The 16773-nt window shown below is 38.0% G+C and overlaps 1 protein-coding gene across 19 annotated transcripts in view; it reads right to left on the bottom strand.

Moving 5' to 3' along the window:
- The window catches only part of PHKB (phosphorylase kinase regulatory subunit beta), a 247382-nt gene that overhangs the window by 155284 nt on the left and 75325 nt on the right, over nucleotides 1-16773 (bottom strand). For all 19 annotated transcript variants that reach the window (XM_035282686.3, XM_035282687.3, XM_078358167.1 and 16 more), the window contains one exon: nucleotides 5619-5734. In XM_035282686.3, the coding sequence (XP_035138577.2) occupies nucleotides 5619-5734 (116 nt within the window). The remainder of the gene's footprint in view (nucleotides 1-5618; nucleotides 5735-16773) is intronic.

The raw sequence follows: 16773 nt of genomic DNA, 5'->3' as shown, positions 1-16773 counted from the left end.
TGTCATTTCAATGTGGCATTATAAAAGAAACAAGACCGGGCAAGGTGGCTCACGCCTGTAATCCCAGCACTTTGGGAGGCCAAAGTAGGGGGATCACGTGAGGTCAGGAGTTCAAGACCAGCCTGGCCAACATGGTGAAACCCTGTCTCTACTAAAAATACAAAAACTAGTCAGGTGTGGTAGCACATGCCTGTAATCCCAGCTACTAGGGAGGCTGAGGCAGGAGACTTACTTGAACTCAAGGGCAGAAGTTGCAGTGAGCCAAGATTGCACCACTGTACTCCAGCCTGAGTGACAAAGCGAGACTCTTTCTCAAAAAAAATCAAAAAATAAAAAGGAAAAAGGAAACAAAAAACAAACAAATACTATACCTGAACTAGAGCAAAATTCACAAATATTTTAATTTATTCTCCACTAGTTATTCAAATCTCTGGCAACAGCAAGCTATTTAGAAACCCAAACATAATCATAACGTGATCTTACATTTTAATGGCAATTTGTGTTGTTGGCAATATATACTGTTCTAAGAATTTAAAAATATTTTAATGGTACAAGACATTCTCAGGGAACTAAATTATTCTATTATTAGCTATTGAACATATTAATATTAGATGACTAATATCAATAGAACATTTACTGATTTGATTCTTGCAAAATGGTACTTTAACATCTTTATTCTAATATTCACTAAAAGAGCTAAAATAAAGCAACATTTGCTTGAGAGATGGTGATTTCTTGCATAAATCAACGCTTTTATAGGAAAGATAGATCTGACTAGTTAATTTCACACCTACAATGGAATCCACAAAGTAACTGGCAGGCATGAGAACTAAATTCACAATCTTCTGCTCATTAACACTATTTTAACTCCAACTATTTTACCCAATCATATTTCCCAGTAGAAAAAGAACTTCACAGTACTATGGTTTCAACAAATATTCATGAATTGTTCAGTATGGCAAAGATACATAAAATGAAGCAGAATGGATAGACAGTAGCTTCTATCATAGTCCAATGATGAAAATATCAAAAATGACTTATGAAGACTAAGTAGTTACTTTAAGTAATACGCACCATATGGAATAAAAGGGTCACTGAAAGCCTCTTAAACTGAGTAAAGTGGTGCTATGATAGTTACTTATCTGATATTTTAGTGATGGCTTTCTTTATTAGAAAAGCCAAGAGAATAGAACATAAAACTACTTTAGAAAGCTAAAAACAATCAGATTTCAATTCCTTTAGCTTCTACTGTATTCTACATATCACAAACAGAAGACTTAACAAAGAGAAACAGGAAATTATGTTGCTAAACATAAAGTTCTACTTAGGAGTTAATTTCTCTACATTTGGACACATATGGACATTAGTAAATTATTAAGTACAGTTTTCCTTTTTGTTTCTCAATAGCCAAAAAATTCAAAATTAGGGCTTGGAATCCAATTCACATTTTGAAGCAAAGACTCATCTCTTCTTCAAAACACACAGGTTCAGGTCTGAAGGTGGCCCCAAGGAGTAGAAATATCCTTACATTACTGAAGAGGGAGAAATTTAAAGATTAAAATATTTGAATTAAACTTGGAGAGACTGAGAAGACTTCTTTGATATCTAACTCTGGAGATTAAGAATTACTGCTATAATAAATAGGTACCAAATGACATATGGAGAAAAGTGTAATGAAATATAATAATATAGGATTAAAAAATGTATGGGCATCTATTAAAAGACTTAGGAACTTAACAGGAGGAAAGAAGAACAGTATCCAATATAGGCTGCAGACACCTTAGGAGAAATTGAAGGGGCATGTTTGAGGAAAAGCAAACAGAAAACTCAGAAGAAGAGGGACTGGTTACTTAGGAAACATTTCAAGAGAGTCATAGTGAGATTAGAGCAATAATAAACCCTTTTATTAAAGCCCTGGAAAGGGTGAGGCTGCTGTTAGAATGTGGTTTTGATCAATGTAGGAAGAGTATTGTTTATAAAAAATTCTGGGATTTATCTAAGAAATACTAAACAGTTCAAGGATTTGGACTAAAAGGGTAACAGCCAACCTGGGGTTGAAACGGGAGATCAAGGAGGGTCTCACCAAAGCATTAAGCCGAATAAAGCTATACTGATTACTAAACTCTGATATCCTTGAAATTTACCACAATTTTATAGAGCATTTACACCCTGCAGTACTTTCAAACTTGAGAAAAACTTCTTATGACTTTAAAATACAATGTGACATAGTAAAAATGATTTTAGACTTGTGGGCCAATGTCATGGAATCCAGTTCTGGTTCTACCACCCACTGAGTTGTATGATGTAAGGTGTGGGGGGACCCCCAAATCCTATAAACTTTGTTTCCTCCTATATAAAACACCCCAGTAATGTTCCAAAACTGTTCAGTGGCACAGATTGTGATTATTAAAGGACAGCTGAGCACAGATGCTGAAGAGATATCCTCTGATCTCAGAAAAGTACATGTGCATCTTTTGGGGCCCTGGAGTAGAAATCTTCTTTGATACGAGGTGCAACTTAGAAGGGATGTACTCAATGTGGCAAGGAAAGAAAGAGCCAGTCACTGCAGCTGAGGTTACCTAGTGAACACCAAGGTAACACTCAGATTACGCTCTGTTCTCTCTCTAACTCCTGTTACAGATGACTGTGTAACACAGAGACAGAGGACAGCAGCAGAGAAAGTGTCAGACTACAAAGGGAAGTACAAGTCCTATGGCAAGTATTACTATGAATTAATTCAAACTGTTTGAAATTATAGGGACAGCTTCAGGATATAACAAGGATACTGCATTAAGCAGTAAAGAATATATTCAATTAATCCCAAATAGTTGTGGGGTATCGTATAGCAGAGACAGACTAAAGAGTTGTGACTTGATCCCAGGCTAGTAGCAGCTCTATATTCCACTACACAGCCCTAAGCATAGAAAGATACTGGCCACCCACTACCACAGCTATCACTGCATCTGTGAGCACATGGAGCTCAATTATCTTGCAGTTTCAAAATGTATCCTTTGGGCAGCAGAGATGATAAATTCAAAACAGACCTGACCTGGGAAACATTCAAATAAAAAAATAAGCTTAAAGTTCTTTTTGGGAATTGTGAAGTGTTATACCATGGACAATTAGAGGATCAATGTCAAATGTATAAAATCCATCATCCAAACCTAAATGACAAACTTCATCTCTCATCTATTCAAACAAAATCGGCCTACTACAATTAAGATTAATTTTGCATGCAAAAGATGGCAAAGAACATCACATAATGATTTTCCAAGCCTTGAAATAAAAACCTTAATGAATCAATTTAAAGACTAGCACCTCAGTTATAGGAATAGAAGCTGGAGCCTGTTTTGTCACCAGGGACCTTCTAATACCCTTACTTTCTACTATAGTTTTTTTTGTTTTTTTTTTTAATTTGAGATGGAGTCTCACTCTATCACCCATGTTGGAGTACAGTGGCACAATCTAGGCTCACTGCAACCTCCACCTCCCAGGTTCAAGAGATTCTCCTGCCTCAGCCTCCCAAAGGTGCATGCCACCATGCCCAGATAATTTTGTATTTTTTTTTTTGTAGAGATGGGGCATCACCGTGTTGGTCAGGCTGGTCTCAAACTCCCAACCTCAGGTGATCCGCCCACCTCAGCCTTCCAAAGTGCTGGGATTACAGGCATGAGCCACGGTGGCAGGCCTACTACAGTTTTTATAAACAGAAAAATGAATTCTAGTCCAAATATTTTACGCCGAAAATAACGGCGATGGGCTCAGATGGACATATATTAAATGGTTATTAAAAAACAGGGAAGAGATCTGATATCGTAAGTACTGAAAAGGTAAATTTTAAAAATCATCTTATCTAATCAGATCCACCTTCTTATAATTTGAGTGATAATCTGGAATGTTGAGAAATTAATTTGGATGAGGGCTGAATTATAACATCATCTTTCTAATTTTAGTATTTGCCAGAATCTGTTCAATGTTTGAAATGAGCTTTACCACAAATAATTCCTCTACTTCACTGACTTTTTCATTGATTGATACTATTCTGGACTATATTGCAAAAATTCATCATATGAATCATAAAACCTATAGAAAAAGGTTGGCATGTTAAGTAGGATTAATCTGAAAGTCCTTTTAATTTAAATACTTATTAAAATGTTCTTAAATGTGTAAGTATACTAGCATTCTAGTTCTTATGCTAGGCATTCAAATGCTTTATATATATTATTACAACAATGACAATAATTATTACAACAAGGACATAAAGTAGAAATTATTATCTTTATTTTAGAGTTGAGAAAACTGAAGCATAGAGAGGTCACATAACTTGCTGAGATCACATAACAGCTAGTGATCTGGAGCCAGTTTTTAGTTTACTAAATAACTTATATCGACTTATTTTTGTGTGTGTGATTAGTCTTTCTATCCAAAAATATAGATTACTTTGGATTCCTCTTAACCAGTGTTTTCTAGACAGTTTCTTTACTTCATTTAAGTCTCAATAATCCAAACTGACCTACAGTGATAACTTTCAGCTTAAATTCTTACATCTTTTAGAGCAACATGGATAGGACTCATTGAACTATATTATTTTGTTATTCTCTACTAAAAATATACAAAAAATTAGCTGGGCATGGTGGCGCGTGCCTGTAATCCCAGCTACTCAGGAGGCTGAGGCAGGGGAATTGCCTGAACCCAGGAGGTTGCGGTGAGCCGAGATCGCGTCATTGTGCTCCAGCCTGGGTAACAGGAGAGAAACCCCGTCTCAAAAAAAAAATATGACCTCAGCTGGGCATGGTGGCTCAGACCAGTAATCCCAGAACTTTGGGAGGCCAAGGTGGGTGGATCACAAGGTCAAGAGATCAAGACCATCCCGGCCAACATGGTGAAATCCCATCTCTACTAAAAAATACAAACTTAGCTGGGCGTGGAGCGCATATCTGTAGTTCCAGCTACCAGGGAGGCTGAGGCAGGAGAATCACTTGAACCCAGGAGGTGGAGGTTACAGAGATGAGATTGCATCACTATACTCCAGCCTGGCGGGAGAGTGAGACTCCGTCTCTAAAGTTATTTCCTTAACCCTAATGAGCAAAAGAAATTCATAAACTACTAACATCAGTTATTAGCTATTGTTGCTTATTCTAATGCATTAAACCACAGCTCAAGATGCTGATCACAGACTTTACAGATGACAATGGAATGTTAAGTTTTACATAACATTATAAGAATCTGTAGTCAGGATAAAAATCAGCTCTATAACATGGTAGGAAATTTTATATTCAGTGCATATACAACTGGTGTTTGAAAATTTTAATGTACTTGACATTTCAAATAAGGTAATTTCAAAGAGGAAAAAGAAAATGACTTGGTTGAGCAGAAAGGCCAAGTTGTGGATTAATGATGGAGGCTGATATACTGATACCTTGGGAGTTTGGGAAAGACACCTACTCCTTTCTTGCATCTGTTTATGGGCACTGAGAGTGGGCTCTTTTGTGTTAATTTTAAGTGACTTTCATCTGCATCATTGGTAGGAAAAATATTGCTCAAATTAACATACAAATCACAGTTCCAATCTAATGCTTTGGTATTTCTTCATATTCAAATTCCATACATTTAATTACCTGGAATGTAGCTCTGTGCTGCCATTATTATATTTGCTTCCTCTTTCCCAGACACCAAAGTCAGGCACACGGTAAACTCTTTCCACACAAAATACAAGGTTTTGAATAAAAGAGACCTAAAATAAAAGAAATGAAACATAAGGACATACTCAATAACAGGATATTTAGATACTAAAGAGAATAATTAGATACCATTTGAAATCCAAATACATACTTGCCTCCCAACACATTTTTTAATATGTTGAAATTTGTGTGATTATTACATTACTATGAATACTATTATACTTATTTTTTTCTAATATAAAGCTCACTTAAGGTGAGAGCCTAATATTATACAGTATAGATATAAAAGTTAAATCCTCTCAATGCTCCAATTACCATTCTTCAACAATGTATCTATTATTGTTTATAAGGATTACACATCTTGAGCACTAAGAAAAGTATAAAGCATGGTTTTTATACTAGATATAATATGTATAATCTAAAACGTCTACATGAAATGTTAAATAAGTCTAAAACTTTAGAGATATTTTTAAAAAATATCTGTTCTGTAAAGTGCCAGTTCCATGTTGGGTCAACCTTAAGTACTGAAATCTAATCTTCCTTCTGCCTTTTGTATAGCAATAGGTATATTGTTACAAACTCAAAGCTCACAGTTGGAAGTGAGCTAAAACTAAAGGGCCAGGAGTCAGAGCTTCCATGCAAAGATTTCAGACATGACAAAATGTATACTGTCAAAAGTTTATGGAAGGCAAAGATTACGGTGAATTCTTATTTAATACAAGTTCCTTTATTTTAATAAAGTCAGTTTCTTATGTGGGCTACAGGTTCTGATTACAGGGTTTTAAATGTAGTCATTATGTTAGGTTCAATATGGCAAACTGAATACATGCATCTGTCTACCCTCAACATAAAATCCTTTTGAAGTGGCAATACACGTCTCACCTTCACCCTACACACACATAATTAATATAATATATATACTTTTAAGAATCAAACAATAACATAGAAAGCCAAGGTGAGATTCTGTCAGTAGACCAGAAATTTTCAAAAACTACAGGAAGAGAGAAAGCACATGGGAGGGAACTGGTGGAGAATCAGAGCAGAGGAAATCCACAGCTTCTCAAAATGGTGCTTCCTTGTTTTCTAGGGCCTCCAAGAAATCTCTAAGCTCAGAGTCAACAAACACAGTGATAAAAAGTTGACCAGGGATGAGCCTACCCAGGTTATCTCATGAATAATGAATGACTGGAGCACCAGAATGCAGGATGTTTACAATCTCCTCCCCAACAGAGACATTTGCCCTCAGGGCAGAGAACACCTCCCTCATTTCAGGGAAGGAAAGAGCAACCATGTATTGAGGCCTCATAGAAATAAAAGAGAGTGTGTTATTTCTAGACTGCTCCAAAACATGCACCTATTTTTATTTTGAATATTGGTCAGGGTCCCCTCAGTTTACCTGACTTGGGCTACCTTGCCTATATACCTTAAGGGAAACCTTCCTGTGTAAAAAACCTGCTCACTTTCATGATATTAGCTATTCCATGGTCTTAAAAGTTAATTAGATTTTATAACACATACAGAAAATACTTCATATTTTGTCAGGTCTCCAGGTTTAAAGCTTTGTGGATGGATGCCTATAATCCTAGCATTTTGGGAGTCTGAGGCAGATGGTTCGCTTGAGCCAGAAGTTCAAGACCAGCCTAGGCAACATAGCAAGGCCCTGTGTATATAAAAAAATTTTTAAATTAGCTAGACATGGTGGCATAAGTCTGTGGTCCCTGCTGTTTGATAGGCTGAAATGGGATGATTGCTTGAGGCTGGGAGGCTGAGGACCATGAGCTGTGAGCATGCTACTGTACTCCAGACTGGGTGACAGAGCAAGGCCCTGTCTTAATTTAAAAAAAAAAAAAAAAGAGAGAGAGATTTTCCATGTATGTTTACAATGCTTGCTTATAATTCAGTGATTTTTCCATTCTAATCCTGAATATCTATAACTTATAGCATTGCTTTTACACTCAATTATGAAATATTTCCATTTGAATTTACCATTAAACAACATGTTCTAAACCCTTACACCTGGAAGCACTTTTCAAGTCTAATTTGTTTTTTTTATTTCTCATTAGACCATTCATTTTCCAGGCTCTCAGTCTAGAAATTTTGAACTCAACTTTGATTACTGTTCAATAAAATTTGTAAGAGGATATTGATTTGGACTGAGCTCCTGCAGTAGGCCCGAGACCAGACCAAACCAGAATGGAGTCATTTATGCTAGGTGCAACATAGTCAAGTGAAATGTTGAAAAGGGCCAGTTTTCTCAAACAAAACAAAACAAAAAACAGGAGATTCACAGCAACCAATCAGAAGGGGCCCAGTTTTTTTGAGTTGGATAAGGAAGTCCTCTCTGTTTTAACCCTATAAGGACAGTAACTTTGACACAATCAATCAGCTTTTTGTTCCCTGTTTCTGCTTTCTTCAGCCTTTTTCTGCCTATGAAGTCAACCTCTTGAGCATAACTTCTTGAAGAGCCTTTTGCTAGATCTTTGGAAGAAACACTACCAATTCATGAGTCACTAATAAAAGTCAACTAGCTTTTGAATTGTTGCAATTTTGTCTTTTGACACCATGTTTCCTTTTAGCTCATTCTCCAAAGCCTATTTTTCACATTGCTTCTTTGATCAAAAAGGTTTCTTGAATCCCGACACAGTATTACAATTCTCATATTTGACATTCAAACCCTCTACAATCTCCGCACCCTGTCCCCACAGGCCTCTATTTACTACACAATCCTCCCACAGGGACTTGGGTTCTAATTGGGCTGGTTGGCTATTAGTCTTGCTCATTTCCAAATGAAACACTTTTCTATGAATCTTCCTTTAGCCCCCATTAAAAACTTTTCTTGGAGAAGTCTCTAATTTCTCCTCTCACTGTACTTAGAGCCAAGACCACAGACCTTAATTTTTGTTTCATGTGTTTTTTTTTCTCGCCTCATCTTTTATTTGCAATTCTTAAATGCCACAAGTTCTGAAAACCAATTGTTTTTTAACTCATTTGTCAGCAAAACCGAGAACTGAGATGAGATTAGCTGCCTTATGTTTCTTGCTTTGTGTGAATATGTATATGTCTTACTGTAAAAATATTAATGTGCAGATTCTGCCCTAAGCCATGCTGGGGTTATTATAGAATAAAAGGTATAAAAACAGTATTACCTTTTTTTTTTAATCCAGCAAGTTTCGAAATCTAAAACATGTTTGTTTCCAAATGTTTCTTCAGGTAGGAAACTGTGGACCTATATAACTTCTCTTAACTCAGAAATATAAATTTCTTATAGTTCCCACACAAATAATACTATGATTTAGTAAGAACTGGGCTCCTGCGGAAGTATAACAGTGCTAGAATTTAAAAATAAAGATCACAGCCATTTCCAAAGGCAGGGTATTTCGTGTATTAATTTCAATCCTGACTCTAGTTTATGTACTCCATGTTGTTAGTCCACTGTACCATCTTCATACCAAGGTCTGTTACCTTGCTTTGAAAGCATGTACCTTTGATATCCATTTCTGCAAAAAGTATGTAGAGAGATATTCCTAATTTGAAAGAGCTAGAACAGTCAAATCCAAATGTCATCTGTGGTATTTTCAGGATATTATAAGAGTACCATTAAAGCAGTAACACAAATATCTGAAATTTCAAAACAGTGTTAAATACAAATACAACAATAACAGTTGAGATTGAATTAGAGTAATACTGTAGTAAAAATCCAAACCTTAATGGACTTTATAAAATTTAAGATATGTGTGATAAGAGACAAGTTAGGGATTGAGAGGGACTTATATTGTATAAAATACAGTTTTAGTTAGCTAACAAAACTCTGAAAGCAAACAATTATTTAACTCTCTCTCCACATATGATTAAAAACAGTCTAATAAATCAGTATTAACCAAATGTTATAGTAACTCCTCAATTCTGAGGGTTGGGCTTTAAAATATCCATGGTAATACAATTTGTTAACAAGAAATGTATTATGGAGAAATTAGATAAGGACATACTGAGTTTATAAATGACCACTGAATGTTCACTAAAATAAAACAATTCAGAGAGAGTTTTTGTTATACATGTTAAATTAGTAATAAAGAGTACTATATAAATGATTTCCATTTACTGTTCCTTTATCACTAGAAACACTTCAGGATCTCTCTCCCTGAATTTCAAAAAGATATTTGTCAGTTAATTTGTCTTAATGAAGATAAGTGCTGATTAAAAGGTTTTCTCCTCTGTGTCTTGTATTCAGTCAAATGCTTAAAGTGTTAATGATTTCACATACTCTTTAGTGTAACTAAAGTGTAACTGAGCCCTACCTGCAGTCAGTAGCTGCTCAGGAACAAAAAAGCTTTGCGTAACGTTAATTTACTTGAAAAACTCCCTCCTTAATACCCAAAGTGAAATACTTTTAGTTCTCTTTGAAGTTCTATGTCATTTCTCCTTAGCTTATTTCTTCTTCACTTACTCGTTTTTTTACAACCTCAATAATTTTTATGTTATTTTGTCACATCCCTCAATTTCAGTTTGTCTCATACTTGCCCATGACTGGATAAAGGTTATGCATTTTTGGTAAAAATATCATAGAAATAATGTTGTGACTTTCTTAAAGCATCATAGCACAGGATTTATGATGTCAATATATCTTCTTACTGGTGGTAACAACCATGATCACTTAGTTACAGTGGCTTCTGCTTTATAATGTTATAATCTTTCCCTTGGTAGTTAATAAATATCTTGAGGGAAATGCTTTGGAACTATGTATAAATCCTGTTTCTCCACATAATTTCATCCACTAATTTCAGCATTTATCAATGGATCTTGTTTACAGTGATTATCATTAGTTTTTGCCTAAAGGTTATTTTCTATTTCCCTCTTTATTTCTACATTTATAAATTAAAATCCTACCGTAACAGTTTTTTAATGCAACAGTACTGCAATGAACTTGTTGTATGTCTCTAGGAAAGAACTTCTTAATCATTTTGACATCATGGTCAAATATTATCAAGAAATAATATTTCTATACATACATTGAGGTAACTTGACAAAACTCCTGGCAGCCAGAGGCTATTGGCCAGGGAGGTATGGCTAGTCCAGGCCCCACCAACACTTTTAGCAAGATGACTCATTACCATGGCAAATCTGTAACCAGTCTGTGGTACCCTAATAAGAAAGCTCTAATCTAGTCATGGCAGCAGTGGGCCACCTGGAGTAGCTGCTACTATCAGTAGGCAGGTACAGCCAGACTGCATGCTCTGCGGGGTCAGCAAGAGCCAGGAACAAGAGGGAGCCTCACCCCATGTGAGTGGGGGTAAAAGCTCCCCAGGTACCACTGCAGTCACCCAAGCCACAGCTGAAGACTGGGGCATCTCTACTCTCAGGGCCCAGGAGAAGCGGGGAGTCCCACTGTCCTGGGTGCAGCTGCAGCCGCCCAAGTTGTGGTTACAGAGCTGGGCCTCCTGCTCCACAGAGCAGGCAGGAGTCCCACCCTCAAAAGTGCAGCTGCAGCTGCCCAAGTTGTAGTTGTGGACACAGGTCTCCCTGTGCTCTTCGGGGGCCAAGAGCAGGCAGAAGCTCTGCACCTCTGGCACAGCTGTGGCTGCCCAAACTGTGGCTGCAGACTCAGGCATCTCTACGCTCTTGGGGGTGCAAGAAGGCCACTCCTTGCCCTCACAGGCTCAGAAGTTCCTGCTCCTGCTGCTTGGCTACTCCCTGCTGTTGGTGCCCATTCCGATCTCAGAGCAAAGTCAGGGCTGAGCCCAGGTTCAGTCACAGCCCAGCCACGTGTGCAATGCTCAGGGCACTGCAAACATGCTAGCCCTTGGCCACCTCAGCCCCCTCTGGACTCTGGGCATCGATGAGCATAGAAGGGAAGCCAAGGTGTGGATGAGGGCAGCTTGGTGCTGGCCTGCAGACCCTCTTTGGCACCTATAGCCTGGGCACCATAAATGGCAGAAGGAGGCAGACAGATTTTCTGGGTGGAAAAGGGCAGGTCCCTGGTGAGGCCCCACTTTCAGGCCGGGGAGGGCCTGTGGGCTGGAGGCTGGGCTGCTAATATTGTGGACTGGAGTGGGAATTTGCAGTGCCTCTTTTAGGCCTGCCCATGGACCAATGGGCACACAATTCTTCCCCTCTGAGGCCCATAAAAGCCCCAGGCTCAGCCAGAACTGAGATGTCAGGATGACCAGCTGCAGACAGAGCTACCCACTCCAGGACCTCGTCTCTGCTGGGAGCTGAAGACATCAGGACAACCAGCTACAGAGAGAAGCTACTCACCTCAAGGCCTCCTCTCTGCTAAGAACTGCAGACATCAGGACAACTAGAGGCAGAGAGGAGCAACCCACTCCAGGGCCTCCTCTGTACTGAGAGCTGGGGAGATGATGGGATCACCTGCTGACAGAGAGGAGCAACCCACTACAGAAACCTCCTCTCCGCTGAAAGCTGCAGATGGGATGACCTGCCTGCAGAGGGGAGCTTCCCACTCCAGGGTCTCCTCCATGCTAGGAGCTCAACACTTACCAAGAGGACCTGGCTGTAGAAAGAAGCTGCCTCCTGCAGGTCTTCTCTAAGCTATTCCATTGCTCAATAAAGCTCTTCTTCATCTTGTTCACCCTCCACTTAACTACATATCTCACTCTTCCTGATCACAAGACAAGGGGACCCATAAAATGGTGAAGCTAAAAGAGTGGTAACATGAACAGGGCTAAAACATGCCCCTTGCCTAACACATTTCGGGGAAAGAGAAAGAGAGAAGAGCTGTGGCTCTTTGGGGAGCTCAGACCTGAGAGCTCCCTGAGCCAGGGCTGTGATTCCCTCTTTGGGAGGGTGTGGTTCCTGGCACTTCCAAGATTTTAGGTGTCACCATGTTCCCCAGTGCCAGCTGTGGAAGCTGCGTAGAGTGCACCTGGTTCAGCTGCAGCCTCACAGAGAGCTGGCACCCATGCCAACATCTGGAGTTGCCCACCTCGTTGCAGCAGACAGCATGTCTGACTGACTGTGTGGTGTCCAGACCCCACACTTGCTCACACACTCCTCACCACTCCTCGTCTGGCTCACCCTGGACAGGAATGGGATCCAGTCTGGTAGCATGAACCAAGTGGAATGAGCCCAGCGGGCTGGAACAAAACAAGGGCAAAGGTATCATTGGCCACAGAGGTTTCTGGCCATAAAAGCAACACTCCAAGGATCCCATAACACTAGAGTATTATCTAAAAGCTGAACTGGTGAACTGCACACAAAGTATACCTTCAATTTTACTAGATATTGTAAAATTACTCTACAAAACAGTTATACGAACTTGTGCCCACCTCAAGAGGGCACAGAACTATCAATGCTTTGTATCCTTCACTGATAAGTAGCATTATCGGATTATCTAACTCTTTTGTTACACCAGTGGGATGCATGTGCAGTGGCATATAATTGAGGTTTAAAAACGAATTTCCCCAATTAGGTACTCTAATTTCCTGTAATGAGGGTTTTTAAAATTAATAATAATTCTTTATTCTAGATACATATCTTGTGTCAGACACATGTGTTACAAATGTATTCTCTCAAGTCTTGGCTTTTCTTTTCACCTTGTTTGTTGCTTCTTGATGAGCAAAGTGTTACTTTAATGGATCAAATTGATTTTATATGTGTATGCAGTTTATACTTTTATGCCTTATTGAAGAAAGCCATTCCTTCCCTGAAATCAGAAACAAATACTCTCCTAAAGTTTCCTCTACAATAGTAGTTCTCAAAACTATTTTCACTCTCATTCTCTCACAAACATGAGTTTTCTAGTGGCTATATTTATATGTAATAATGCAATAGATGGACAGCAAAAACAAGGAGAGAATCCAAATGTCTTCTAATAAGCCAATATTTAGAAATTTCTAAAAATGTAGAGCAATGCTATTTTTTATTTTAGAAAAGTGATTCATATTAAAAATATAGTATTTATGTTATCCTGTCATGGATTATTTTGAATAAAACAAATATGCTTAATGTATCTTTTACTTTCTAATATAGTAATTATCAATAGATGTAAACATACACAAAACAAATATAAGCATATAAGGACATACAAAAGCTCTATGGAGTTCTCAGACTTTTAAGAATATAAAGGATCTTGAGATCTAAAAGTTTGAACATCCTTGCTCTAAAAGTATAACCTTTGTGCTTTTCACAATTCCCATCCAGGAACTGATTATCATGTAAAAAGAGGCTTCCAATATGTTTTATAAAAATAATGGGATCCTATGTATTGATGAGGCCACCTATGGCTCTGGAAAGCCTACACTGTCATAAATCTAACCCCATGTATGTGTGCATGTGTGTGTGGGTGTGTGTGGGGGGTATAGGTAAGTCACTTCCGGACCCTCAATTCTGTTCCACTGACTGTATGTCTAGCACATACCAATATCACATCGTTGAATTTCCATGGATGTATGAGTTTTATATCTGGTAAAGTAAGGTTCCCTTCATATTTTTCCTTGTCCAAAATCACCTTGTGTGTTTTACAGTTTATTCTTCTATATAAATTTTAGAATGAGTTTGTCAAATTCCATGAAAATTCTGTTGAGATGTCTATGGAAATTTCATTGAGATTAGAGATTAATAATATCGAAAGAATCAATATCTTTACATTAAGCATTCCTGTGTATTGACATTATGTTAACATCTATTTAGATCTTCATTTATAATCAAAGTTTTATAATTTTGTCCATCTGCTATTAGGTTCTTTCCCAGGTACTTTAGAGTGTAATATTTACTTTACATGTGGCCGGTGTGGTGGCTCACGCCTGTAATCCCAGCACTTTGAGAGGCCGAGGCGGGTGGATCATGAGGTCAAGAGATCGAGACCATCCTGGTCAACATGGTGAAACCCCATCTCTACTAAAAATACAAAAAATTAGCTGGGAACGGTGGTGCGTGCCTGTAATCCCAGCTTCTCAGGAGGCTAAGGCAGGAGAATTGCCTGAACCCAGGAGGCGGAGGTTGAGGTGAGCCAAGATCGCGCCATTGCATTCCAGCCTGGGTAACAAGAGCGAAACTCCATCTCAAAAAGAAAAAAAAAATATTTACTTTACATTAGACAATTTTCTAACTAGTTATTGCTGATCTATAGATAAATTATTGCTCACCATATGTTGACCATGGATCCAGCTTTGAAACTTAAGAATTCATTTCAATTTACTAGAAATTTACTAGAAATTCATTTTATTCCACTTTACTTGAAATAAAAATTTTTTCATTTCTGCCACTTCCATCCACATCTATTATTTCTTGCCTTATTGCTTTGGCTAGATCACCTGTTCACTATTCAATAGGAGTTTATTGGCCAGTCTCAGGGGTTTACACCTGTAAACCTAACACTTTGGGAGGCTGAAGTGGGCAGATCACTTGAGGTCAGGAGTTCAAAAACAGTCTGGACAAAACCCATATTCTACTGGATTGGTAAAACCCCATCTCTACTAAACATACAAAAATTAGCTGTGCATGGTGGCACAGGTCTGTAATCCCAGCTACTTAGGTGGCCGAGACATGAGAATTGCTTGAACTCAGGAGGCAGAGGTTGCAGTGAGCCAAGATCATGCCATTGTAACTTAGCCTGGGCGAAAGAGCGAGACTGTCTCTGTAAATAAATAAATAGAAGTTTATATAATCAATATCTCCTTTTCTTCTTCCCCAACTTAAAGGGTCTGCTTCTAATGTGATATCTTCTATAGATTTTTGGTAGATATATTTTACTAGATTAAGAAAATTTCATTTCATATGTTTTATTAGAATGCTTTTCATCAATAGGCAATGAATTCTTCACCAAATATATTTTCTGCACCTATTGAAATGGTCATATGATTTTTCTTTCTCCCTTAATTTGCTAATGTGATGAGTTATACTAATGGATGTTCTCATTTTAAATCATCCTTGCATTTCTAAGATTAAACATTACTTGGTCCTGGCACATGATGCTAGCTGACAAACCAATATCTTGTCTTTCTTTCTTTCTTTCTTTCTAATAAATCCCTGATTTTAACTTCACAAGGCTCCACAGCAGCAGGAATGGCTATGTGACCAAGTTCTGGCCAATGAGATTACACAGATGTCATGGGACCAAGCTTCTAGAAACTTTAAAAAAAATTATTTTTAACAGATTTTTGTAGCAATGAGGTCTTGCTTTATTGCCAAGGCTGGTCTCAGATTCGTGGCTTCAAGGGATCCTCCCACCTCAGCCTCCCAAAGAGGTGGGATTAGAGGTATGAGCCACCAAACCTGGCCTAGAAACTTTTTTAAAGCCTCTTCTTCTTTCTCAATTCTTACATACAAGTGTATACATGATACCTAGAGGAATACCAGCTATATGATGATTATTTGGATAAATCTCTCCTGCTAAATACAGAAAAGCAGAAGAAAAGGAATCCATATCTTGATGACTGTTAAAACCCAGGAAAACACTTCCAATCCCCAGAGTTTTTGGTGTATAAAACAAATGGCTCACGCCTATAATCCTAGCACTTTGGAAGGCCGAGGTGGGTGGATCACAAGGTCAGGAGTTCAAGACCAGCCTGGCCAAGATGGTGAAACCCCATCTCTACTAAAAATACAAAAATTAGCTGGGCACGGTGGCAGGCAACTATAATCCCAGCTACTCGGAAGGCTGAGATAGGAGAATCCCTTGAACCCAGGAGGCAGGGGTTGCAGTAAACTGAGATCGCACTCCAGCCTGGGCGACAAAGTAAGACTCCATCAAAATAAATACATAAATAAATCCTTTGTTTATTGAAAGCACTGTTCGTTTTCATTGGGTTTTATTTTATTTGTAGCAAGTGAAACTTCAAATGATACCTTATCCATGATTCATTTACATTCTCATTCTCCATGTTTCCAAAAGAATGAAAAAAAAAAAAAAGAATATTGAGACTGGTTTAAAATTCAATTTTTTCATACTAACCTCATCAACTTTTATAAAATTATACCAATCTCATAAAATGTATTGAGGAGCTTTTCCTATTTTATAAGGTAGGAGTTATTGCTTCCTTTCAATTTTGAGAAAATTTGCCTATTAACTAGCTAGAGACTACTCTCTTTTTGGAGAAGATGAAGAGGAAAAAGGAAGATTTCTGAAAAATGATTT

The sequence above is a fragment of the Callithrix jacchus genome, chromosome 20 (assembly GCF_049354715.1).
Source record: "Callithrix jacchus isolate 240 chromosome 20, calJac240_pri, whole genome shotgun sequence".
NCBI lineage: Eukaryota > Metazoa > Chordata > Mammalia > Primates > Cebidae > Callithrix > Callithrix jacchus.
This window is presented reverse-complemented; position numbering and strand designations above follow the sequence as displayed.